Source organism: Scyliorhinus canicula, chromosome 2, assembly GCF_902713615.1.
Source record: "Scyliorhinus canicula chromosome 2, sScyCan1.1, whole genome shotgun sequence".
NCBI lineage: Eukaryota > Metazoa > Chordata > Chondrichthyes > Carcharhiniformes > Scyliorhinidae > Scyliorhinus > Scyliorhinus canicula.
Genome location: NC_052147.1, coordinates 58,681,124 through 58,708,004, shown reverse-complemented (window position 1 = coordinate 58,708,004; position 26,881 = coordinate 58,681,124). Strand labels below are relative to the sequence as shown.

The window sequence follows — 26,881 nt, the reverse complement described above, 5'->3', positions numbered from 1 at the left end:
GCTTGTTCCAGAAATGTAAACATTTCTGGAACAAGCCTTTCCATTCACCTGAAGAAGGAGCCGTGCTCCGAAAGCTCGTGTTTGAAACAAACCTGTTGGACTTTAACCTGGTGTTGTAAGACTTCTTACTGTGCACACCCATGTAGAGCATTCCAGGCCCTAACCATTTGCTCCATGAAATGCTTTTAATCATATCAATATTGCTTCTTTTACTAATTACTTTAAATATCTGCCTCCTCATTCTCTATCCTTTCACAAGTGAGAACAGTTTGACCCTATCGACTCACTCCAGACCCCTCATGATTTTGAATACCCAAGGTGGCAGGGAATAATATTTTAGAGGTATACAAGATATTAAATAGCAGAGAAGATTTGTCAGGAAAATTATTTCAAACTAGACTGCAAGAGTCAGGCTAGGGGTTCAAGGTAGCAAACGGCAAATACAAGTGATGGAATGGATGGAATGAACCTCCTGATATAGTTGGGGAGGGAAAAACCCATGATTCATCTAAGAATCAACTGCATGCCACAGCTATGTGGGGGAGAGGGGAAATTAATTGCCTTTCTGGTGGATAAATTAAGATTTCCAATTGGCCTCTGTTATCCATAATTATCTTATGATCGTCTGAACAAGAGTTTCAGCCAATAAACTACAAATTAAAAGACAGACATTTTGCTAGCATGTCGGATTTATTTTACTGGCATACTGAATATGTATGGAAATTACATAATTAAGTAATGTGCCTTCTCAATGTATCTTTACATGAAAGAATACCCACCAAAATCTCAATATGAAAATGAAATGAAAAATGAAAATCGCTTATTGTCACGAGTAGGCTTCAATGAAGTTACTGTGAAAAGCCCCTAGTCGTCACATTCCGGCGCCTGTCCGGGGAGGCTGGTACGGGAATCGAACCGTGCTGCTGGCCTGCTTGGTCTGCTTTAAAAGCCAGCGATTTAGCCCAGTGAGCTAAACCAGCCCCATATTAAGATGGATATTGATCACCAACAATAATTAAGCGTTCCACTGTATGCACAAGAATGTGTTATGTTTGATGATGCCGGGCTGGGTCATTTACAATAGTCTTTCAGTTAAACAGCATCTTCAGCATTTTCTGTTGTGCATCTTTAGTAATCCCAATGAATTTGTTTTACACTTAAAATTTACAACAGTTGAGCTTGCAGCTTGTAAGTTAACTTGAGAAGTTTAATTCTTACTGAACTTACCAATTTCAAAATATCTTAAGGTTACGTAGTCCCAAATTATTTGTTCGTACAATCAGCCCAAGTCAGCGTAGCATACAAATTAAAATGTAACTGCAAAAGTTCCATATATTAGCCGTTTATTTAATTCATGATCAAAAAAATTCTTGTTGCAAATAATTTGATTCTACCCCTGTATACTGTCAATTATGATCTGAAAGACGTTCACATATGACCCCAAGAAAAGGGTTTTTAAATTAAAGGCATTTTAACTAGAAATTAGTACGAACCTTTAATGCCATTTTGACTCTTTTAATCTTTCTGACCTTTACAACTGTCTTTGTGCCGAACAAAATGACAAAAGCAGATTGAAAGAATGTTAGTACGACAGCTGACAAGATCACTGTAGATTAATAAGTCAGAATACAAAGGTGAAGAAGGCAAGCATGAATCCAGACTCAAAGAGAAACAACTTTGCTAGGCAGAGAAAACAGAATGTTTAGATAAAAAGCAAAATAAGCAATTTATAATTATTCAAAATCACCTCACATTAACTTACAGGATTGAGTGTATTACATTGGTCTATAGGATTCTTGTAGTCAGTCTTCAATTCATCAAATGCTATAATCTGGAAAAGAGTATCAACGGTTTAACATAATTTTATCTTCCCTCATATTTGCAAGTTCACAAATCATTGGGTCAATCAAGATTATTCAACCAAATAAAGGTGAACCTAGTGGAATTTATTATATGCTGCTATTTTTTGATAAGGCTTTAAAATGCAAAAATATGAATTACATTCCCACACTCGCCTAACATTTAGCAAACTGGAACACAACCAAGAGGCAACACATGGGTCACAATCGTAGAAAAATAAAATGGCATACAACAATAAACATTATCTGGTGGCACGGTGGATTAGCACTGCTGCCTCACAGCACCAAGGACCCCGGTACAATTCCAGCCGTGGGTGATTGTGTGGAGTTTGCATGTTCTCCCCATGTCTGGGTGGGTTTCCTCCGGGTGCTCCGGTTTCCTCCCACTGTCTCAACATGTTAGGTGGATTGGCCGTGCTAAATTTCCCCTTAGAGTTCAAAGGTTAGGTGGGGTCACAGTGATAGGGTGGGGGAATGGGCCAAGGTGGGGTGCTCTTTCAGAGGGTCGGTGCAGACTCGATGAGCCGAATAGCCTCCTTCTGCACTGTAGGAATTGTATGGTTCTCTTGTTAAACCAGAGGATCGGGGTATTCCCCAACTAATTTACATTGACTGTGGCAACACTCATCACAAATCTCTGATTGCACTCAGCTCCATTCAAGGAGAGCGCCGGCGCCAGAAGCTGGAGTCGCTTTAAACAAGATAGTCTGAATGAGCATGTATTAGGGAGACGAACGGCGAAAGCAGGTAAAAGGTGCCTTATTTTGGGAAATATCTGGGACCTCCATGCCTCCCTCCCTCGGCCCGACAACAGCCACAAACAAGCAGGACCAACCGGCAAATCTACCGGCAGCATCGCTCCTCCCACATCCAGCCAGAAGAAATCCCGTTCGCAAAAGAATGGGCCATTTAAAAGCAAAAAAAAATCTGCTCGGATATAAAAGCGGGAATAATGTAATACTCACATGCCAGATGGCAAAGAATATGAGCGCGGCGGTGAGGAGCAGTGCCAACATATAACAAAAGGCCGCGAATGTAAACGCCATCTTGGATCCGGGCAGACAGGCAGCCGGCGCGCTGACGTCAGGACGTCATGATGCGGCGGCCCCGCCCCCTATATTCAAGAGTAAAATACTGCAGATGCTGGAAATGTGAAATAAAGCTCAGCAGCACAAGCAGCATCGCTGGAGTGAGCCAACACTTCCCAGATCCCTTTCTCCCCAGCTGGCCCCAGTCACACAGACACTCTCTTCTTGTCTGCAAAAGGACAACGATAGGATTGAAATCAAAGTTCTAAACTGGTTGCTGGGTCACTGTCTGTGAGGAGATGGCCATTGTGGCCATCAACCAAACCTCAATTCGACGAATACGACCTCAGCGGACAGTCATCACGGGGCCTCTCCAGCACTGCTGATCGAGCCGCCGACTACCCGCAACTCAACGCGGTCACGCTGGACCAGTCACGTCCGAAGCACCTCCAGAGCTCGATGATGTCCGTTAAAATCAACGGGTACAGGACACCATGCCTCTTCGACTCCGGGAGCACCGAGAGCTTCGTACATCCTGACCTGGTAAACGCTGTTCGCTCCCTATCTTCCCTGCACGGCAAACTATCTCCCTCGCCTCGAGCTCGCACTCAGTCCACATACAAGGGCGCACCGTCGTGACCCTAACGATTCAGGGCGCCAGCTACTCTAATTTCCAGCTGTACGTACTCCCCGACCTCTGCGCCCCACTCTTACTCAGGCTCGACTTTCAATGTAATCTCAAGAGCCTCACATTCAGCTTCGGCGGACCCCTACCTCCACTCACTATCTGCAGTCTAGCGACTCTGAAAGTCGACCCCCCTCCACTCTTCGCTAATCTGACTGCTAACTGCAAACCCGCAGCCACTCGCAGCAGGCGGTATAGCCTGCAGGATAGGGTATTTATTAGAGCCGAAGTCTAGCGGCTCCTACGTGAGGGAGTCATAGAGGACAGTAATAGCCCCTGGCGAGCTCAGGTGGTGGTCGCCAAGACCGGGGAAAAGTTCCAGCACCTCGATGCATACCCCCTCCCCAGAATTGCAGACATGGTCAATCAGATCGCCCAGTACCGCATATTCTCCACGGTAGATCTGAAGTCTGCTTATCACCAGCTCCCAATCCGCCCAGAGGACCGCCACTACACGGCGTTCGACGCAGATGGCCGCCTCTTCCACTTCCTCCGGGTCCCCTTTGTCGTCACGAATGGGGTCTAGGTGTTCCAACGAACAATGGACCGAATGGTGGACCAGTACTGGCTGCGGGCCACGTTTCCGTACTTGGACAATGTCACCATCTGCAGCCATGATCAGTAGGACCATGACGCCAACCTTCACCGATTTCTCCAAACCGCCCAGTAACTCAATCTCACTTACAACACGGAGAAATAAGTTTTCCGCACTACCAGACTAGCCATCCTCGGCTATGTCATGGAAAATGGAGTCCTGGGCCCCACCCAGACCGCATGCGGGCGGTGGATGAATCGTCCCATTTCAGGTGGAGAGCGACGCCTCAGAGGTCGCTCTCGCCGCCACTCTGAATCAGGCAGGGAGACCAGTCGCCTTCTTCTCCCGAATCCTCTCCGCTTCGGAACTTCGACACTCCTCAGTCGAAAAGGAAGCTCAAGCCATTGTGGAAGCTATACGTCACTCGAGGTACTACCTCGCAGGTAGGAGGTTCACCCTCATCACCGACCAAAGATCGGTTGCCTTCATGTTCAACAACTCGCAAAGGGGCAAAATTTAAAATGATAAAATCTTGCGGTGGAGGATCGAACTCTCCACCTATAATTACGATATATATCGACCGGGGAAGATCGATGAGCCCCCAGATGCCCTCTCCCGTGGCACATGCGCCATCGCGCAAGACGACCGCCTAAAGGCTATCCACAATGACCTCTGCCACCCGGGGTCACCCGGCTCGCCCACTACGTCAAAGCACGAAATCTGCCTTTCTCCACTGAGGAGGTAAAAGCCATCACCAGGGATTGCCCGATCTGCGCGGAGTGCAAATCGCACTTCTATAGACCAGACAGGGCCCACTTGGTAAAGGCATCCCGGCCCTTTGAACGCCTGAGCATCGATTTCAAAAGGCCACTCCCCTCAACCAATCAAAACATGTTGGGGCAGCACGGTAGCATGGTGGTTAGCATAAATGCTTCACAGCTCCAGGGTCCCAGGTTCGATTCCTGGCTGGGTCACTGTCTGTGCGGAGTCTGCACATCCTCCCCGTGTGTGCGTGGGTTTCCTCCGGGTGCTCCGGTTTCCTCCCACAGTCCAAAGATGTGCGGGTTAGGTGGATTGGCCAGGCTAAAATTGCCCTTAGTGTCCTAAAAAATAAGGTTAATGGGGGTTGTTGGGTTACTGGGATAGGTATACGTGGGCTTGAGTAGGGTGATCATTGCTCGGCACAACATCGAGGGCCGAAGGGCCTGTTCTGTGCTGTACTGTTTTAAAAAACAAAAACGTGTTTCTGAACGTCATCGATGAGTTCTGCCTCAGTTCCTCTGGTCGCAGGCAGGCTCAGTTGTAAGACTATTAAAACCACAGTTTACTTCCAATCGTGTCTCTAGTGAATTGATGGTCACATCAAGGAGTTTGCAAGTTCTCCCCATGGATGCTTGAGTTTCCTCCGCGCGCCCTGGTTTCCTCCCACGGTCCAAACACGTGCGGGTTAGGTGGGTTGGCCATGCTAAATTTCCTTTAGTGTCCAAAAAGGTTAAGTGGGGCTTACTAGGTTACGGGGATAGGGTAGATACATGGGCTTGAGTAGGCTGCTCTTTGTAAGGGCTGGTGCAGACTCGATAGGCCAAATGGCTTCCTTCTGCACTGTAAATTCTATGATTCTATGATCGAGGGCTCAAAATAACAGAAGTCCTACAGGCAGAGAGAATGTACAACAGGGAACATAAAAAGGAAATTAAGAGAGCAAAAATTGAACATGAATGGATACTGGCAGGTAAAATAAAGGGTAAAAAGGTAACCAGGAAAAGATGCCCATTAAGGACCACAGTGGTAATTTGTGTGTGGAGCTGGAGGACCTAGGTAGGGTTTTCAAATGAAGGCTTTGTGTAAGTGTTCATTCGTGAGAGGGACAGTATGGATATAGGAATCAGGGAGAAGGACTGTAATAAAGTTAAAGAGATTATCATAGACAGAGAGGACGTTCTGAGTGGTCTGTCTGGCAGGCTTAACAGTAGACAAATCTCCAGGGTCAGATGAAATATATCCCAAGCTGTTGAGTGAGACAAGGGAGGAAATAGCAGGGGCGCTGGCAATAATTTTCAATTCCTCTCTGGCCACAGGAGAGGTGCCGGAGGACTGGAGGATAGCCAATCTGGTACCATTATTCAAGAAGGCAGGAGGGATAAGCAAGGAAACTACAGGCTAATCAGTCTAACGTCAGTGGTGGGGAAACTATTGTAAACAATTCTGAGAGTCAGAAATAATCTGCATTTGGAGAGACAGGGATTAATCAAGAACAGTCAACATGGTTTTGTCAAGGGAGGTCATGTCTGACCAACTTGATTGAGTTTTTTGAGGAGGTGACCAGGTGTCTAGATGAGGGTAATGCATTTGATGTAGTCTACTTGGACTTCAGCAATGCTTTTAATAAGATCCCACATGGGAGACTGATAGCAAAGGTGGGAGTCCATGGGATCCAAGGAAAGTCAGCAAATTTTATCCAAAATTGGCTGAGTGGCAGGAAGCAGAGGGTGATGGTCGAGGGGTGTTTATCTGACTGGAAGCCTGTGTCCAGTGGGGTCCTGCAGGGATCAGTGTTGAGGCCTTCGCTGTTTGTGGTTGATATAAATGATTTGGATGTGAATGTAGGAGGGTTGATCAGTGGGTTTGCGGATGATGAAAAAATTGGTGGGGTGGTAAATAGTGAGGAGGATGGCCTTCGATTACAGGAGTATATGGACGCGCTGGTCAGATGGGCTGATCAGTAGCAAATGGAATTCAATCCGGATAAGTGTGAGGTAATGCACTTCAGCAGGGCAGGACCCTGGGAAGCACCGAGGATCAGAGGGATTTTGGTGTGCATGTACACCGGTCCCTTAAGGTAGCAGGGCAGGTGGATACACTGGTTAAGAAGGCAGATGGTAAACTTGCCTTTATTAGCCGAGGCACAGCATTTAAGAGCAGGGAGCTTATGCTGGAACTGTATAAAATGATGGTTCGGCAACAGCTAGAATATTGTATGCAGTTCTGGAATCCACATTACAGGCAAGATGTGATAGCACTGGAAAGGGTGCAGAGGATATTTACCAGGATGTTGCCTGGGCTGGAGAGTTTTAGTTATGAAGAGAGATTGAATAGACTGGAGTTTTCCTTGGAGCAGAGGAGACTGAGGGGGGGACAAGATTGAGATATATCAAATTATGAGGGGCATAGATAGAGTAGACAGGAACAAACATTTCCCTTTGGTGGAAGGGTTAATGATCAGGGGGCATATATTTAATGTAAGGGACAGGAGGTTTAGAGGGGATGTGAGGAAAAACCTTTTACCCAGAGGGTGGTGGAGTTTGGAATTCGCTGCCTGAAAGGGTGTTGGAGGCAGAAACCCTCATAACATTTAAGAACTATTTAGATATGCACTTGTGATCCCAGGGCATACAAAGGCTATGGACAAAGTGCTGGTAAATGGGATTAGAATAGTTAGGTGGTTGTTTTTGACCAGCACAGGTGCAATGGGCCGAAGGGCCTTTTCTGTGCTGTATGATTCTATGACTCTTTGACAAACAGTCATCCAGACTCAAAACATTAGCTCCCTTCTCTCTCCACAGATACTGTCAGAACTGCTGAGACTGTCCAGTATTTTCTGTTTTGTTTCACACGGACACTCTCCAAATAGACTCCTCTTCGTCAGCGAGGTGACACGTTTGCCCTGTCATTTGGCGCTTTTCACTGATAACAAGGCACAAGAAACTGCCGTCAATAAAATACTCAGTGGCCTCTTTTACTTAATAAAGATAACTTTAAAGTTAATGGGCGGGATGTTTCAGCTGTGCCTACTCAGCAACTGGAAATTCCCACCCGAGGTCAGCGGACCTTTACCTGGTCCCCATCCAATCCCTACCGATCTTGCAGCCCGAAAAATCAAGCCCTATGTTATCCACAGGAACTGGGAGAGACTCGTCAGGAAAAGCTTCACAACAAAAGAGAAGTGGGGAAAAAGTGGTTTTAAAAATGGCTGAAAAGTTTAATTTAAGAAGAATAGTTTCCACAGTTGGATCCTGGAATAACATAGTGATTTAATAATGATAAAAACAGAACCTGCTGGAAGTATAGGGCAGCACAGTGGTTAACACTGTTGCTTCACAGCGCCAGGGTCCCAGGATCAATTCCCGGCTTGGGTCACTGTGAGGTGTCTGCGCGTTCGCCCTGTGTCTGTGTGGGTTTCCTCCGGGTGCTCCAGTTTCCTTGCACAATTCCCGAAAGACTTGCTTATTAGGTAAATTGGATATTCTGAATTCTCCCTCAGTGTAACTGAATAGGTACCGTAGTGTGGCGATGAGGGGATTTTCACAGTAACTTCATTGCAGTGTTAATGTTGGCCTTCTTGTGACACTAATAAAGATTATTATTATTCAGCCCCGGCAGCAGCTCTGGAGAGAGACACAAAATCAACATTTCAGGTCAATGGCCTTTCATCAGAGCTTGGGGGAAAATCCACAATGTTGTCTCTTGAAACATTTTTCTCTCCCTTCCTGAAGCTGCCATCTGCTGCTTCAGTACAGTTCCAAATTGCCAAAAATTCCTCTGCAATCCCAAAGTGATCAGTCATCGTGTCCCAAATTGTCGACCATATGTTATCTACCATATACAATGATCATGTTGCTTTCCAAAAATCTATGTCATACGTATTTTTTAAAATTGTGATAGATTGGTAAATGTTGGTATTCTGAGGTATTTGGTAATCCTGCTACACAAATTACAGAAAGTTAGCTTGCATGTACAGAAAACAATTAGGAAAGCAATGTTATGTTGACCATTACTGCAAGCAGGCTGAAGTACAAGAGTAAGGAAATCATGGTATACGGTATTTAACATATAGTCAACAATTTGGGACATGTACAACTTTGTTGTGAGCACGCCTGGAGTTCTGTATACAATGTTGGTCTTTCTACCTAAGGAAGGTTATACATGCTGTCAAGGGGATGCAACAAAGGTCCCACCAGATTGATTTTCGGGATGAGGGTTGTCCCATGAGGAGGATTGAATAGAATGGGAAATTATTCTTTGGAGTTTAAAAGAATGAGAGGTGATCTCAATTAAATGAGGGCTTGAGAGTGTAGAATGCTGAGTAGAATGGCAGAAAAATCTAAAACAAGGAGTCATACTCAGGATAAAGTCAGATATTCCGGACTGAGCTGAGCAGAAATTTCTTCACGCGGAGGATCTTTGGAATCCTTTTCTCCAGAGAGTTATAAATGCTCAGTCGATGAGTAGATTCACAACTGAAATGGGTAGAATTTTGGGCATTAAGAGAATTAAGGGAAATATGGATAGGATGGGAATGTGAAATCGATGTAGAGGTTTACCCATGATCTTATTGAAAGGGTCATTTGGTCCATTCCTTCTCCTATTTCTCACACCCTTATGTTCGCAGCACAGAAGGAGGCTATTTATCCTCTCATGGCAACGAACCAAAACTAGTTCATTTTCTCTTTCTTGGAAACGAAAATCATAAATGAAGCTCAGGTCCTCTGTGAAGGGAAAATAACACCTCATTGTAACTTCACCTGCATTTACAAACATAAGAACATACAAGAAAGAACTGGAGGAAAGAAACACCTGACCCACCAAGCCTGCACATTCCATTTGTTCCAATCCACTGACAACAGCGAACCCATCTTATTGATATCAGTCCCTCGTCCATACATGCTCTATCTACATGTGAAACATATGGGAAAAACCTGAGGCAAATTTAGGAAATTCCTTTCCATCCACACTAAAACATTGAACAAGCACCGGGAGACCACAGGGACAGGTATCATTATCTCAGTGTTGATCTCTTCTACTTGCAGAAACATATCCAGCTACTTTTTGGATACTTGCTCACAATGTTCCAACATGTTGTATGGGAATAGGTATTGTGCAATCCAACGTTTTCATTATTTGTTCTTGGGATATGAACAAGAGTAGCAATATTTGGTGCACATTCTTAGTTTCCTTTATAAGAGTTGATCATGCGAAACTGGAGTCACATGTCGGCCAGGCTGGATAGGATATTAGCGAACCATTCAGGTTTTTGTGAGGACACGGCGGTATTCACGGTCATTTTATGATTTAAGTTGTTTCCAATCTTTGTGCAAGTCACCATACATAATAGGGTGGCACATGGCGCAATGGTTAGCACTGGGGCTACGGCGCTGAGGACCCGGGTTCGAATCCCGGCCCTGGGTCGCTGTCCGTGTGGAGTTTGCACATTCTCCCCATGTCTGTGTGGGCTTCACCCCCACAACCCAAAGATGTGCAGGTTAGGTGGGTTGGCTACGCTAAATTGCCTCTTAATTGGAAAAAAAATAATTGGGCACTCTAAATTTATTTTTGAGAAGTCACCATGCGTAATTACCTTCCCTGATAACAGTGTTTGAAAACAGGGCTTCAGTTGCTGTCTCTGTTCAGGTGGTAACTAGAAAGCTTTAATACATTAAGGATATAAGAAATGAGAATGCGGAGTGGGGAAAATGAGGAATTTTCAAGTTAGCAAGCTGTAATTACTGGACTGCCGCAAGTATCAGTGTTGGGATCTTAACTATTTCCAATCTCTAATAATGACTTTGCCAAATAGACTGACAGTAAGGTAACAAAGTTTATAGAAGCACAAAACTAGGTAGGAGTGTAAACTGTGAGGAGGACATCAAGAGGATGCAAGGGAATGTCGACAGGTTAAGTGATCGGGTAACATGGTGACAGATCGAGTATAATGTGGGAAAATGAGAAGTTATTCACTTTGCTGGTTTCAAAAACTCTCCCGATCCTCAGGAGCACTGCTAATCTTTGCCACCTTATAAGCCTCATGTTTTAATGTAATGTTAGCCTGACTTTTCTAGTATGCCATGCGTGGCCCTTTCTCACTGAGTTTTTGTATGTTTCGTACAATCTATTTTTGTTGAACATTTTGAATCGTTTAAGAACAAAAGATAGACTTGCACTTTTTAGCACTTACAGCACTTTTCATGACCACTGGACACTTCAAAGTATTTTACAGCCAATGAAGTACTTTTGAGGCGTAATCACTATTGTAATGCATGAAAAATGGCAGCTAATCTGCAGACAGAAACTCCCACAAATGTTATAATGACCAGGTCATCTGTTTTTTTGTGATGTTGATTGGAGGATGGATATTAGCCAGGACATTGGGGATAACTCCCCTACTCTTCTTCAAAATGGTGCTATGGGATCTTCTACATTCACACAAGAAGGTAAATGGGGCCTCAAGACATTCCCAGCAAACTTGGAGCAGTGTCCACCTCACTAGCAATGAAACTAACACACTCTAACTGACTCTGCAGTCTTAGGTCCAGGCACGGCAGTTGTACAATCATTTTTGGCAGCGCCACATATATTCCACATTTTTATAAGCGCATTTTGCTCATGGGCACAGGAGGAGGTGGGTGGTGGTGCAGGGGTGGGGCTGTGGTGGTGGGTGGAGTAATGCTCAAACAGCTGTATCAACTAAATGCCCCCTCCCTCTAGAAGATTTTAGTTCAAACGGGCAGCATGGTCGGCACAGGCTTGGAGGGCCAAAGGGCCTGTTCCTGTGCTGTACTTTTCTTTGTTCTTTGTTCAAAATCTCAGATGTTTCTTTTTAAATTAACAACTTGTTTCTCTACAGAACCTATAATAAAATATCCAAGGTGCACTGACGATTTAAAGAATAAAATGTGATACCAAGTCACATAATAAGTAGGTTTTAGGCGGGATGACAAAAGACTTAGTCAAAGCGGTTGTTTTTAAGGAGCAGAGTAAAGGAGGAGAGAAAGAGGTGGAGAGGTTTATAGAGGGAATTCCACAGCTTAGGGTGCAGGCAGCTGAAACCTGGACACAAAATAATGGATGGTCAAAAGGCTATAGATAGGAAAAGTGCAGCTATGGTGGTAGGCTGCTAATGGGGGTGATTACAGAGATAGGGCAAGGCAAAACCATGAGGGATTTGAAAGAAAATATGAGAAATGAAGAATTTGAGGCATTGCTTAACCAGGAGACATTGTAGGTCAGGTCAAGGTACATAGAACAGTACAGCACAGAACAGGCCCTTCGGCCCTCAATGTTGTGCCGAGCCATGATCACCCTACTCAAACCCACGTATCCACCCTATACCTGTAACCCAACAACCCCCCCCTTAACCTTACTTTTATTAGGACACTACGGGCAATTTAGCATGGCCAATCCACCTAACCCGCACATCTTTGGACTGTGGGAGGAAACCGGAGCACCCGGAGGAAACCCACGCACACAGGGGGAGGACGTGCAGACTCCACACAGACAGTGACCCAGCCGGGAATTGAACCTGGGACCCTGGAGCTGTGAAGCATTTATGCTAACCACCATGCTACCCTGCTGCCCCTAAAGGTGATGGATAAACAGAACATGATGTGGGTTAGAATACAGGAATAACCTCAACCTTATGGAGAGAACATGTAAGGCCAGCCAGTACATTGGAATTGTCAAGTCTAAAGGTAATAATGGCCTGGTTGTGAGTTTCATCGGTAGATAAGCCGAGTAAGGCGCTATTACAGAGGTTGTAATAAGTGGTCTTAGTGATGATTCAGGTACGTGGACAGAAGATCATCTCAGAGTCAAATATGACACCAAGGTTGTGAACAATCTGCCCTGTAGCACTTACCAGCCAGAGGGATGGAGTTGATGGCTCGGGAACTGAGTTTGTAACAAGGACAGAAGACAATGGTTTTGGTTTTCATACTATTCAGTTTAAATCAGTTTATTCCTTTCAAAGGAACATGCTTCGGAACACTTGATGGAACACAAACAATGGTTGGTATGGTCTTCTCAGGTTTGACAGATCTACACTTTGACTAATTAATTGTTCTTGTTACGGCCGGGGGAGGGGGGGGGGCGACTGTGGGATTAATTTAAACAGCTCTAATCTCTCCTCTCATCACCTCTCCATAAACAGAAAAGTGTTTTTGATTTGCCTCCTACTTTATAAGTGGTGGCATATTTCTCAACCCCTCTGTTATGGTGTGATAATTTCTGCTAATAACCCCATAGCAAACTCATGATATGATAAACTCGGATGGTTAGTTTATTTGTATATACTCAAATGCAGGAGGAGCACAGCAATGTGGCCTCCTTTTCACTCATACAATAAAAGAAGTGGATAGAGCAAGAAAGATTTACAGGGCAAACAGCACAAAGAAAATAATTATTGTTTTGCATGTTGCCAGAGTCCAGAATCAAAGTCCAATGGTGTATTCCATCATCGAGGTTGGCAGGCTGAACTGATGTGAATAATTCACTTTTCCAGTAGAGTTGACTTCCACAATGAGATAGGCAAACGGAGATGAATCAGTCTTGTAGACAATGGTACAGAGGTTCCGAAGTTCCAGTAGAAACAGTCTAGATGGCACTCGGCTTTCAAACCTGGAGAGAGTCCCTTTCCTGTACTAATGCTGGGTACATGGAAAGATGGCAGATTGATCATTGCAGCCCCACAGGGCAATATTACTGATTTCACCAATTAGCGGGAGTCATGTTACATGACACCCAACTCTCCACTTTGACATTGACAAAGGGTGCAAGTCCATTTGTCTGAGTTCTTGAGATTGTTCATGTATTACTCAGCACGGGGCAGCACGGTAGCATGGTGGTTAGCATAAATGCTTCACAGCTCCAGGGTCCCAGGTTCGATTCCCGGCTGGGTCACTGTCTGTGCGGAGTCTGCACGTCCTCCCCGTGTGTGCGTGGGTTTCCTCCGGGTGCTCCGGTTTCCTCCCACAGTCCAAAGATGTGCGGGTTAGGTGGATTGGCCAGGCTAAATTGCCCTTAGTGTCCTAAAAAATAAGGTTAATGGGGTTGTTGGGTTACTGGTATAGGGTGGATACGTGGGCTTGAGTAGGGTGATCATTGCTCGGCACAACATCGAGGGCCGAAGGGCCTGTTCTGTGCTGTACTGTTCTAATACTAATTCTAATTAAGTCTTAACTAGAGTTTGTACGGTCCTTTGGCCCAGCAGAAGAATAAGCTCCAGTTGACCAGGCCTGGTTTATGAAATGTTGATAACCTTTGTATGATTCCCTTTGAATATGGTCCCAGTGGCCCACAGGGATCATCAGCGTATCTTCAGGGATAATGAGGTGCAAGTTTCTGCGTTACTGCTAAAAAGTTCTTATTGTTCAAGGGTTACAGCCAGGCATGGCTTCAGCCATTTAAAAAAAAGTTAGTTTCCCATTTTTAAATTTTAGAAATTAGCCATCAGGATATACGAATATATAAAGTTTATAAAAGTACATAGAATGTGAAGTCTTAGCCCTATTGCATTCTTGAAAATCTAAGAGATTTGGGACATAAACGCAGTTTTATCTTTTCATCTGCTTTGTTTGAATTGTGCGATTCATGGAAGTAATAATATTTTTAGTTGAACATTATGTGCAATTTCTATTTGAAGAAATTTTGATTGGTCTTGCACATTCACAGCCAAACAACCCCACTCCACCTCCAAAATAATCCAACCTACAACATTCATAGATTGTTCAAGATCTCTCTGGGGCATATTCTCCACTACATTCTTCTCCTCAGGTATTTATCAAATGTGTCTTTTTGATCATTATTAAAGGATCACACATTTAATGCCCGTGTAGCAAGTGAAAAGGCAAGAACCCTCAGTTCCCTGTGGAGAAACAAAAACATCACTAACTTGTTCCCACAACATGCTTCATTGTGTCGTTACGCCTCTAACTATTCATCTGAGTCACTGCTCCCAGAATTCTGTGATTAACTGGGATAAAGAATATATCAACAGAATCTCCTCTGGAAAGCCAACACACAAAATACTTACAACAGTGTATTGGCTGCAATACAATGTCTGCTTACATGAGCCTAGTGGCATTGTATAATTTATTATCCTCAGATGTATTTGCTCTTTATTGTGACTGGCAGGGGACCTAAAATGTATATATATCCTTCCCCTCTTTAATAGTTAATTATTTATGGGTAAGGATGGTTCAATCTCTTTGTCTCTCCATTCTTTGCCACAGATCACACATTTTACGCTTCCTAGAAACGTTTTGCTAATTGAACTGTGGCAGGATGTAACTCCTTGTATGCCTCAGCACTGATGCCAAACAAAAATATTGTCTCACCACTTTTATTATAAGAATAATGCTGTACATGAATATAAGGCTTGAATTATTTCTTTTTAAAAAATGTAATTCGTTTTTTTCTTCCAATTAAAGGTCAATTTAGCGTGGCCAATCCACCTACCCTGCACATCTTTGGGTTGTGGGGGTGAGACCCACACAGACATAAGGAGAATGTGCAAACTTCACACTAAAGTAACCCAGGGCCGGGATCAAACCTGGGTCCTCGGCGCCATGAGGCTTCAAAGCTTGAATCATATAATCCATTTCATGTAATAAAATGTTCCGTGGCACTTCACAGCAATATTATTAAATATTAAGCCACATTTGGAGATATTAGGAGATATGTCAAAGGGGCAACCTTAAGGGGGAAGGCATTATGCAATCGTATAGGGTGTTGGTGCGACCACATCTGAAGTTTTGTGTCCAGTTTTGGTCACCTTATTTGAGGAAGGGTGTGGTGGCATTGGAGGCAGTTCAGAGGAGGTTCACCAGATTGATTACGGGGATGAAAGGATTGACGTATGAGGAGGTTAAACAGTTTGGGTTTATACTCACTGGAGTTTAGAAAGATGAGAGGGGTTCTAATCGAGTTGTATGAAATACTAAATGGGATTGATAAAGCAAACGTAGACCAAATATTCCACCTTGTGGGGCAATCTAGAATGAGAGGTCATTGATATGGGTTGAGAGGCGGTAGATATAAAAGTGAGATGAGGAGGAACTACTTCTCGCAGAGGGTGGAGAATTTGTGAACTCACTACTCCATAGTGTGGTGGAATCTGAGTCATTAAATGGTTTCAAGAAGAAGATAGATATATTTCTGATTTTAAAAAATAGGTGAAAGGGATGTGGGCAACAGGTGAGGAGGTGGATTTGAGACCAGGAAGAGATCAGCCATGATCTGATTGAATGGTGGAGCAGGTTCAAAGTGCTGAATTGCCGACTTCTGCTCCTAATTGCTATGTTCCTATAATTGAGAGGTTGAGATAAGGATTTCTGGACAGATGAAAATAGTTGCCCATGGCAGAGCAACTAAAACCAGGAGATAGCTGTAGAGCTGGAGGAATTTGTATAGATATTGAGGGGCAAAGCTATGAAACGCTTTTAAAAACACAGTTGAGTATTATAACATTGAGGTTTGTCAGACAGGAGTCAATGTAGCTCAGCGAGCACAGAAGTGATCTGTGAATAGGGCTTGGTCTGAATTGGATATAGGCAGCAGAGTTATGGATGAGTTCAGGTTTATGAAGAGTGGACGATATGAGACCAGCCAAGAGAGTATTGCAACAGACAACTCTAGAGGTAGCAAACATATGGAAGGGTCTCAGCAACAGATGAACTGAGACATGAGGCTGTGATGGGTGACATTTTGGAAATGGCGGCAGGTGGTCTTGGTGATGGAGTAAATGTGTGGTTGGGAGCACATGTCCAGGTCAAATAGGATGTCAAAGTTTCAAACAGTTTGGATCAATGTGAGAAAGTAGACAGGGAGAGGGGTATATTCTGTGTCGAGACCAAAGAGAATGGCTTTAATCTTCCCAATATTTTGTTCAAGGAAATGTCTACTCACTCTGTATTCGATGTTGAGCAAGTAGTCTGTTAATCTAGACAGTGGAAGGTTCAACACGTTGATGTTAAGGTAGAGCTGGGTGTTGTCAGTGTACATCTGGAGACTGACTGTTTTGTGATGTTGTAATTGAAGACATTATGTTGGAGAAATAGGAATGGGCCAAGGAGAGATCATTGGGGTACTGCATTACAGAAGTTGGAAAAAAAATCTATTGAGGTGATTCTCTGGCCATAACTGGATAGATACAAAAGGAACGAGGTGAAGATAGTCCCAGCTGGATGACGGAGAGGTATTGAAGAGAATGGCGTGGTCAACTCTGTCAAAGGCTGGTTAAGGAGGATGAGCCCACATAATTCACCACAATCACATGGCAAAGTCTCATTGCATCCTAAGGACCATTTCAGTGGCGTGGCAGGGGCAGAAACATGATTGGAGATGTTTAAAAATGACAACACAGGCAGAGATTTGGGAGACAACACCACATTCAAGGATTTTGGAGAGGAAAAGGGGTCAATGTTTATCTCAAGAGGGTTGAAAAACAAAAGTGAGAAAGTTATGCTTCAGTTGTGTAGAACGTTGGTTAGATACCAACCAAGTAACAAGTTCTCATTTGGGCACAGGACCTCCAGAAATCTATATTGACTTTGCAAGGGGTTGGGGAGTGGAGTGAGGGGTGTGGGTACAGAATAGATTCACCACTGATGTAGTACCTGTGAGTAAATTCTGAGAACAGTAGTGTGAACATGTCTTGTATTCACCTCCAGATTTTGACATTTGAGGGAAGATCTCACGGGTTTAAAATGATAAATGATTTGATGGGTTTGTAGAGAAACTATGGGGAGATTGGAACACATTACACCCATTTTATGGACAGACAACCAATGTGGAGATCAAATCTAGGGGGTCAACATTCTACAGAACAGAACTGGAATTACATCTGTCATTATATTGTTCCTCCTGGGGCCATCCAAAATAGATACTAGAACCCTTACGTTGAATAATATTGATCTCAGTATCCAATTGGAAATTGATTTTCTTGAATTCAACAGCTTTCCGGCCTGTTCTGTCCATTTGGTCTACGTTCATAGTGGGACGTTTGGAGGCAACCACTAAAAAATAAGTTTCTGAAAAAAACCTTAGCTGAGTAAAGAGCGAGGTAGGGCAGAGTACTCTTCCCAGCTTCACATTTCAGGTACTACCTGTTGCTCATCCCCTACCCCCTTCACCTTTTTACGGGAGATGGTAGTGCAGTGGTAATATCAGAGGCCTAGGCTAATGATCTGGGGCACGGGTTCAAATCTTACCACCGCAGCAGGTGGAATTTAAATTCAATTAATAGATCTGGCATTGAAAGCTTGCCTGACTAATGATGACCATAAAACTATTGTCGATTGTTGTAAATGCCCATCTGATTCATTGATGTATTTGGGCTCACTAATGCTCTTCAGGGAAGAAGATCTGCTATCCTTACCTGGCCTGGTCTCCATGTAATTCCCGACCCATGGAAATGACCCTTGACTGCCCTCTGTAAAATGCCAGACTCAGATCTCGGGAAATGAGGGATGTGTAACAAATATTGGCTTCACCAGTAATACCCATGTCCTACAAAATATATATTTTTAAATGCCCCTCTGGATTGCTTCTTCTGTTTCCAGGCACACTTTATCCCTTCAATCACCAGCAAGCTGCCTTCGTGACCATATACAGCCAGTTTACTAAAGTATGATGCACTAGCAGACCATCATTTTCTAAATAACAGTAGCATGTACTCCATGTTACTCACAGTGGTTGTTATCACACTTTAAAAACTAGTTGCACAATAATAACTTGGGTTATTTCAACTAGATTTCTCCTTTCACCTTCCACCCCCGGTCTAAGGAGATTAGAAGGGTCAAATAGGGAAGGGACTCAATTGATTATTCATGAATATCCTGAAATATATTCCTTGTATGTCATTCATTAAAATATCCCATGATAAAATTTCTCAACACTTTGTTTTGGCAATTGAAATTGTATGTGGCTGAGTACAGAAAGAAGCACGGCATTTTTTCCTCATCCATGAATTAAAACGGAGGGCGGCACGGTGGCGCAGTGGTTAGCACTGCTGCCTCACAGCGCAGAGGACCTGGGTTCGATCCGGGTCACTGTCGGTGAGGAGTTTGCACATTCTCCCCGTGTTTGCATGGGTCTCATCCCGACAACCCCAGAGGGCAGCACGGTAACACAATGGTTATCACAGTTGCTTCACAGCTCCAGGGTCCCAGGTTTGATTCCCGGCTTGTGTCACTGTCTGTGCGGAGTCTGCACGTTATCCCTGTATCTGCGTGGGATTCCTCCGGGTGCTCCGGTTTCCTCCCACAGTCCAAAGATGTACGGGTTAGGTGGATTGGCCATGCTAAATTGCCCTTAGTGTTCAAAAAGGTTAAGTGGGGTTATTGGGTTAAGGGGACAGGGTGGAGGCGTGGGCTTGAGTAAGGTGCTCTTTCCAAGGGCAGTAGACAGCCTGCCTGGCTCTGTGTCTGCACTTCCCACACCCAGGTGGCCCTCATGGATTTGACGGAGCACCAAGCTCTGGAGACTGTGCGGAATTACAATCCGGTCCAGTTTGAGGAGGATACCATCAACCACCGTCAGGTCGTCCTTTACATTGAAAAATTGAGGGCACTGCCCTTTTTGCCAGCCATTGGCTCGGTGTTCCATAACACTAAACACTTTGGCTGCATTATGTACGATCTGCAAAGTGGTAGAATTTTTAATCCAGTGTTTCGTGGCTGTATTCATTGAACAGAGATGATTTCCTAATAGGATATATCCACGAGAAGTGTGCACCATCCATGGTTACCGAAGGAAGTTACGATGGTATCATATTGAAAGAACCATAGAATTTTGAAAGAAAAGGCATTGTGTTGTGAAGATTAGTGGCAGGTCAGAAGATTGAGAACATTTTAGAAATCAACAAAGGACGACTGAAAAAACGGGGACAAATTAGAATATGAAAGTAAACAGGCAAGAAATATAAAAACATGATATTAGCTTCTGCAAATATATAAAAAGGAAGTGAGCAGTTTCTGGGGAATTAATAAAGGGAACAAGGAAATAGAGACTTTCAAGGTTTTGTACCTGTCTTCACAGTAGAAGACACGAAAAGCACCAGAGGAATAGTTGAAAATCAAAGATCAAAAGGCAGGAGAGAAAAATGAGGGTGGCACAGTGGTTAGCACTGCTGCCGCCAGCACCTGGGTTCGATTCCAACCTCTGGTGACTGTTGAGTTTGCACGTTCTCCCCGTGTCTGCATGGGTTTCCTCCAGGTGCTCCAGTTTCCTCCCACAGTCCAAATTTGTGCAGGTTAGGTGGATTGGCCATGGTAAATTGCCCCTAGGGTGGTGTCGCAGGAATAAGGCGGGGGGAGGGGGGTTTGAGCTTGGGTAGGGTGATCTTTCGAGGGGTCGGTGCAGACTCGATGAGCCAGATAGCCACCTGCATTGCAGGGATTCTAGTCTATGTAAATAATTGCTATCACTAGAGAAAACGTTCCATGAAAGTTCAAGGGCTGACCAAGTCCCCTGGAATTAATGGTGTGTATCCTGGGTCTTTAAAAGAAGTGACTGTAGAGCTAGTGGATACACTGGTTGTAATCTTCCAAAATTCCCTAGGTTCTGGGAATGTCTCAGCAGATTGGAAAACCACGCATATAACACTTCTGTTCAAGAAGGATAGAGATAGAAAGCAGGAAACTACAGGCAAGTCAACCTAACGTTTGTCATCGGAAAATGCTGGAGTCCATTGTTAAGGAAGTAGCAGCAGGGCAGCACGGTGACACAGTGGTTAGCACTGCTGCATCACAGCGCTAGGAACTAGGGTTCAATTCCGGCCTTGGGTGACTGTGCGAAGTTTGCACTTTCTCCCTGTGTCTGCTTGGTTTCCTCCCACAGTCCAAATTTGTGCATGTCATGTGGATTGGCCATATATTGCCCCTTCATGTCCAAGATCAGATGAGGTTACAGGGATATAGGGTGGGGCTATGGGCCTAGGTATGGTGCTCTTTCAGAGGGTCGGTGCGGACTCAGACGGCCTCCTGCACTGTAGGGATTCTATGACATTTAGGAAGTAATTTACTCGGGCGTGGTTTTATGAAATCACGTGTAATAAATTTATCAGAGTTCTTTGAGGATGTAGGAAGCAGGATGGATATAGGGAACCAGTGGATATGTGTTCAAATTCCAATAGACATTTCAAAAAGTACCATGTAAAAGGTTATTATGCAAGAACGCAGGGAATTGGAATGATATATTAGCATGGAAGGAGGACTGGCTAACTAACAGGAAACAGAGTTGGAATAAATGGATCATTTTCAGTTGAGAAACTTAACTGGTGGAGTGCCACAGGGATCAGTGCTGGGACCTCAACTATTACGATCCATATTAATAACTTGAATGAAGAGACCGAGTATTGTACCCACATTTTCTTTTTTTTTTAAATAATTTTTATTCAAATTTTTTCAACAAATTTTCTCCCCATAGTTAAAACAAACAAAGTGTGGTTCTGCACCAAAACAGAAAAATAACCCCTCCCCCCCCCCATGAAAGAATAAATGATAACAAACAACAGTACAAGAAAGAAGAAAATAGCAGACCCACCATCGCAAATACAAGCCCCCTTAACCAGCCCCAACCCCCCCCCCCCCAACCAGGTTGCTGCTGAAACTGACCACTCTCTACCCCTTCGCCAGGAAATCGAGAAAGGGCTGCCACCGCCGAAAGAACCCCTGTACCGACCCTCTCAGGGCAAACTTAACCTTCTCCAGCTTGGTGAACCCAGCCATGTCGTTGACCCAGGTCTCCGAACTCGGGGCCGTGTATCCCTCCACTGTAACAGAATCCTGCGCCGGGCTACTGGAGACGCAAAGGCCAGAACGCCGGCCTCTCTCGCCTCCCGCACTCCCGGCTCCGAAGCTACCCCAAAGATCGCGAGCCCCCAGCTCGGTCCGACCCTAGACCCGACGACTTCAGACAAAGTCCCCGCCACCCCCTTCCAAAGCCCCTCCAGGGCCGGACATGCCCAAAACATATGGGTGTGGTTTGCCGGACCTCCCGAACACCTCACTCACCGGTCTTCCCCTCCAAAGAACCGGCTGATCCTGGTCCCTGTCATGTGCGCCCTATGCAGCACTTTCAGCTGGATTAAGCTGGGCCGTGCGCAAGAAGAGGACGAGTTCACCCTTTCCAGGGCATCCGCCCACGTTCCATCCTCGCTCTCTTCCCCTAACTCTTCTTCCCACTTCGCTTTAAGCTCCTCTACTGAGGCCTCCTCCTCCTCCTGCATCAACTGATAGTTTGCCGAGATCCTCCCCTCCCCGACCCACGTCCCTGAGAGCACCCTATCCTGCACCTCCCTTGGCGGCAGCCGCGGAAACTCCGCCACCTGCCGCTTAACAAATGCCCTGATCTGCATATACCTAAAAGCGTTCCCGGGGGGGAGGTTCCACTTCCCCTCCAGCGTCGCGAACTTCCCATCCAGGAAGAGGTCCCCAATCCGTCTAATGCCTGCCCTGTGCCAACTCCCAAATCCCCCATCCATGCTCCCCGGCACAAAGCGGTGATTGCCCCGTGTCGGGGCCCAGACTGAGGCCCTCACTGCCCCTCCTTTGCCGCCTCCACTGCCCCCAGATTTTGAGGGACGCCACCACTACTGGACTCGTGGAGTACCTTGCCGGGGGGGAGTGGAAGTGGGGCTGTCACCAAAGCCTCCAGACTCGTGCCCACACAGGACGCCACCTCCAATCTCTTCCACGCGTCACCTTCCCCCTCCCTCACCCACCTGCGAATCATTGCCCCATTCGCCGCCCAGTAATACCCACACAGGTTGGGCAACGCCAAACCCCCTACCTCCCTTCTTCGCTCCAAGAATACCCTCCTCACTCACTTACACGCCCACACAAACCCGAGAATGGACTTATTCACCCTTTTGAAAAAAGCCTTCGGGATCAATATGGGGAGGCATTGGAAAAGGAACAAAAACCTCGGGAGCACCGTCATCTTAATCGACTGGACCCTGCCCGCCAACGAGAGCAGCAGTGCGTCCCACCTCCTGAACTCTTCCTCCATCTGCTCCACCAGCCTCGAAAAGCTAAGCCTGTGCATGGTCCCCCAGGTTGTACCCACATTTTCTGACAATACTAAGATAGATAGGAATGTAAGTTGTAAAGAGGATACAAAGTCTGCAAAGGGATGTGAATAGGTCAAGTGAATGGACAAAAAATTGGCAGATGGAGTATAATGTTGAAAAAATGTGAGATTGTCCAATTTTGGTGGGAAGAATAGAAAAGCAGAATATTATTTAAACGCAGACGTGCTGTTGTACAGAGCAATCTGGATGTTGTTGTGCTTGTTAAGTCTTTAGGTGTCTCATTTAATGTTATTTTTCTTTAATGTTAGTAGTGTCAGTATATCCATTTAACTGTGCCACTTTCACTTTAACATGGTTTGTTCTCGTCAGTGGCCCGCCTACTCTCAAAGCCTTTCCCCCAGAACTTCCATTCTCGTCATCGGTGCCTCTTGCGCCTTGGATTCGCCTGCCAGCTTGTTTTTGTTCCCTTGGCTGCGCAGTCCGCTTCTGGCTTTGCCGGTGCTGAATTCCCAGTGATATATTTGCCTCTATCTAGTGGCAGCAGTTGGTCAGTGCCGGAAGTTCTGGGACTTCAGCTGATAACAGCAGTGACCAATGTCTGCCACCAGATGGAGTATGGTCAATTTGAAAAGTTCTCATTAAAATGTAATTATCACCACAGCCCCATAGGCTGCCTTCCTCTTTGAGAGCTGACTGGCGGTGAGGGTCACCACACCTCCGGCGAGGGGCAAGGTTGAGAAGGTGGGGCCTTCGTGAATAACCTCAGCGGGTATGGGAATTGAACCTGAGCTGTTGCGATCCTGTGCACCATGAACCAGCCGTCCAGCCAACTGACTCCTCTCAGTACAGGTGCCTGTATAGTTAGTGAATTGTTTTATTGGATACTGCCCAGTATTTCGTTTATATTTAGTGATGTAAGTTTTTCAGCTAGGAATGCATAGTGCTGCACATATGAGGTACAGTATTTCAATTTGTATATTGCTTTTCTCTGGGTGAGTAATGTCCAAAGAAACCTAATTCTGGTTTTAACATTGATTTCTATGGGAACCTATACTTAGAAGTTGTTTCACTTTAAACTGTGATGTTCAGGAACATAGCCACAACTTGAATTGAGGACATGGTGCACATGAATCACAAAGTTACCGTGCAGGTACAGCAAGTAATCAGGAAGGCGAATAGAATGTTGCCCATTATTGCAAGGTGGATGGAGTATAAAAGTCAGGGAAGTCTTATTACAACAGACGGGCATTGGTGATACCATATCTAGAATGTTGTGTAGTTTTGGTCTCCTTGGAGGCAATTCAGCGAAGGTTCACTAGATTGATTCCTGGGATGAAGGGGCTATCTTATGAGGAAAGGTCTTTAATTAATTTGTGGGCTGTGGAAATCGCAGGCTTGGCCAGCATTTAATGCCCATCTTGAACTGCTGCAGTCCATGTGGTGTGGGTACACCAGTGTTGGCAGGGAGGGAATTGCAGGATTTTGACCCAGCAACAGTGAAGGAATGGTGATATAGTTCTCAGTCAGGATGGAAGAGAACATCCAGGTGGTGGTGTTCCCATGTGTTTGCTGTGCTGGTCCTTCTAGATGGTAGTGGCCGTGGATTTAGAAGGTGCTCAGGAGCTCTGATGAGTTCCTGCAGTGCATCTTGTAGATGGTGCACACTGTTTCCACTGTGCATCGGTGGTGGAAGAAATGAATGTTTGTGGAAAGGTTGAGCTGAAACTCATTGGGAGTTTAGAAGAACGAGAGGTGACTACATGCAACATAAAGATTCTGTGATGGCTTGAAAAGGTAGATGCTGAAATAAATTTTTCTCTTGTAAAATTTAGCGCTGGGGGAACAGTTTCAAAATACGGAGTTGCCAATTTATGACAGAAATGAGGAGGAGTTTTTTCTCAATTTTTAATCTTTGGAATTTATTGAATATATTTAAGAATGAATTTGATTTTTGATCTTCAAGGGAGCCAACGGTTATGGGAGGTGGGGGGTGACGCAGTAGGAAAATGGGGTTAATGCCACAATCAGATTGACCTTGATCTGATGGAATGGCAGAGCAGGGTCCAAATGGCCTCCTCTTATCCAGAGGAGCAGTAAGTATTCCATCACATCCCTGACTTGAACATTTTAGGTAATGAAGAGACTTTGAAGGATGATCTCCCCAAAGATCGTCATTGGTGAAGGTGCACAGCCACAGGATATGACACAGTTGATGGAAAAAGATGTACAATCAAGTACAGCACGCAACAACGTTGCTTGTTTAGAAGTGCATAATTCAAGACCCATCAAAGGCTTTGGAAATGTGATAAATTACTCTAGTGCACACAAGAGTAGAGTTGCAGAGGTACACATTTGAACCTGCTGAAGATAAGAAAACCATACAAATAAAATGGTTTTGGGTAGAACTCTGGTTTATAGGCCAGCTTCCATAACGTTAAACAATATTTATAAGGACAATACCTTATGATGAATAGAGGCAGATATCTAAGAGGAGGGAAGTATTGACTGGGAATAAATGACTGAAGAGGCAGCTTGAGGACAATAGGAGGGATACCAATAGTAGTGGAGACCAGGGAACATCGGTTATTAAGTTACCCACAGCAGTTGATTTGGTTACTGTTCATTCAAAATCAAATCTTTGTTTTATTTCATTTTGACAGGTTTAGCATAATAGCTCTTTTTTAACTATTCTGTTTTGCAGAATGATCTATGTGCTGGTGAGTTCTTAAAACAACAGTTGCGATATCCAGTGAACTCGTTTGCTCCATGCTAAAGACAGATGGATGATGGTAGTCTTTTATTAACTTGGACTCATCTACAGAACTTGTGGTTCACCAGATCTGACTCGCTTGTATGCATACAAATTTAATGCTTTCCCTCACTTCATGGACATTTTGCCACCAGAGTTTATAGTTTTCCGCCTGTAGAAGAAATTATTTCTGCAACTTGCCTTGACCCGAAACTGAGAACAATTACGTTTGTACTTTGTATGAAAATTGCTGATTATGTTTTAAACATAACCTGGAAATTGCACTCCTATTTGATGCTGTTCACCAATAACTTGCAGGTATATTATATCAAAAGAAATTATGTAACTAGGCTCAAATGTATTGTGTCCAGTTTAAAAGATAGACTAGAAGATGAATTCAGACACTCTTTGGCCCCTAAGCATCAGGATACCAGTTTACGTTTTTAGCATATCGAATAGTTTTGCTCACATTATGTGAAGAGAATTTATTTTAAGATTGTTGTTGTACTCACGAAAGGAATGATGGATATAACCTAATCTGTGATGGTCATTCTTTACAGAATATGAAAATTATGGTACTTTTACACAAATGGATCCCTTTCCCACGCAAAGTGACATTTTAAAAGTAAAACTTCTTGCTATAGTTTGGGAACATTTGTTTGTGAAGACTATTTTAGCTCTGGTAAATGTGCCAAAGGATTCCATGTTGATTTGACCTACACATTTATATGGTTCTACTATACTTTTACTACATAATAAATTTGGTTATTTTGACCCTCATAGCATTTATTCTGATTATGTTCAAATAACGTAAACTCCCTTTTCAGAATACTTAATTTGGTTTGTAATAATACCGTTCACTAGATGTGGTGTGTTACAGCTGTATGTTTATTTTTCTGTACAAATTCCTGCAAATAAAAAGCTTGAATATAAATTAACAAATGTTAAAAATTGTGCGCTGCAGAATGCAAAATTTCATGTTTAGGTGAACCAAGGACATTAGTACTGACACATAAATGGCAAGGAACTTGCTGTTGTATTTAGTACTGTACCACAAGTATCCCTTTCAGCAAATAGAGACTGATGCTTAATGTTTAAGAATGGACTACATAACATTTTAATGCAAAGGTACAACTGTAAATGGATTAAAGACGGTTTGCCAACCAATTTATGCATGTATAATACTGTATATTTGGTAAGGATAGTTTTGATATTAATGG

General features: G+C 44.3%; 1 protein-coding gene and 1 long non-coding RNA gene across 5 annotated transcripts in view; one reads left to right on the top strand and one right to left on the bottom strand.

Annotated features, from left to right (window-relative positions):
- The window catches only part of cnih1 (cornichon family AMPA receptor auxiliary protein 1), a 32,164-nt gene extending 29,183 nt beyond the window's left edge, over nucleotides 1-2,981 (bottom strand). For 2 of the 4 annotated variants that reach the window (XM_038779176.1, XM_038779186.1), the window contains exons 1-3: nucleotides 2,825-2,981; nucleotides 1,763-1,831; nucleotides 1,494-1,541 (exon numbers count right to left, since the gene is read on the bottom strand). In XM_038779176.1, the coding sequence (XP_038635104.1) occupies nucleotides 1,494-1,541; nucleotides 1,763-1,831; nucleotides 2,825-2,905 (198 nt within the window). In that variant the 5' untranslated portion in view covers nucleotides 2,906-2,981. The remainder of the gene's footprint in view (nucleotides 1-1,493; nucleotides 1,542-1,762; nucleotides 1,832-2,824) is intronic. The other 2 variants (XM_038779194.1, XM_038779201.1) reach the window with 1 other exon arrangement.
- A 402-nt stretch (nucleotides 2,982-3,383) lies between these two features.
- On the top strand, nucleotides 3,384-26,612 carry LOC119954175. The gene is made up of 2 exons (XR_005458180.1): nucleotides 3,384-3,430; nucleotides 25,614-26,612. It is a non-coding gene; the product is annotated as an uncharacterized LOC119954175 (long non-coding RNA).
- Nucleotides 26,613-26,881: the final 269 nt, after the last annotated feature.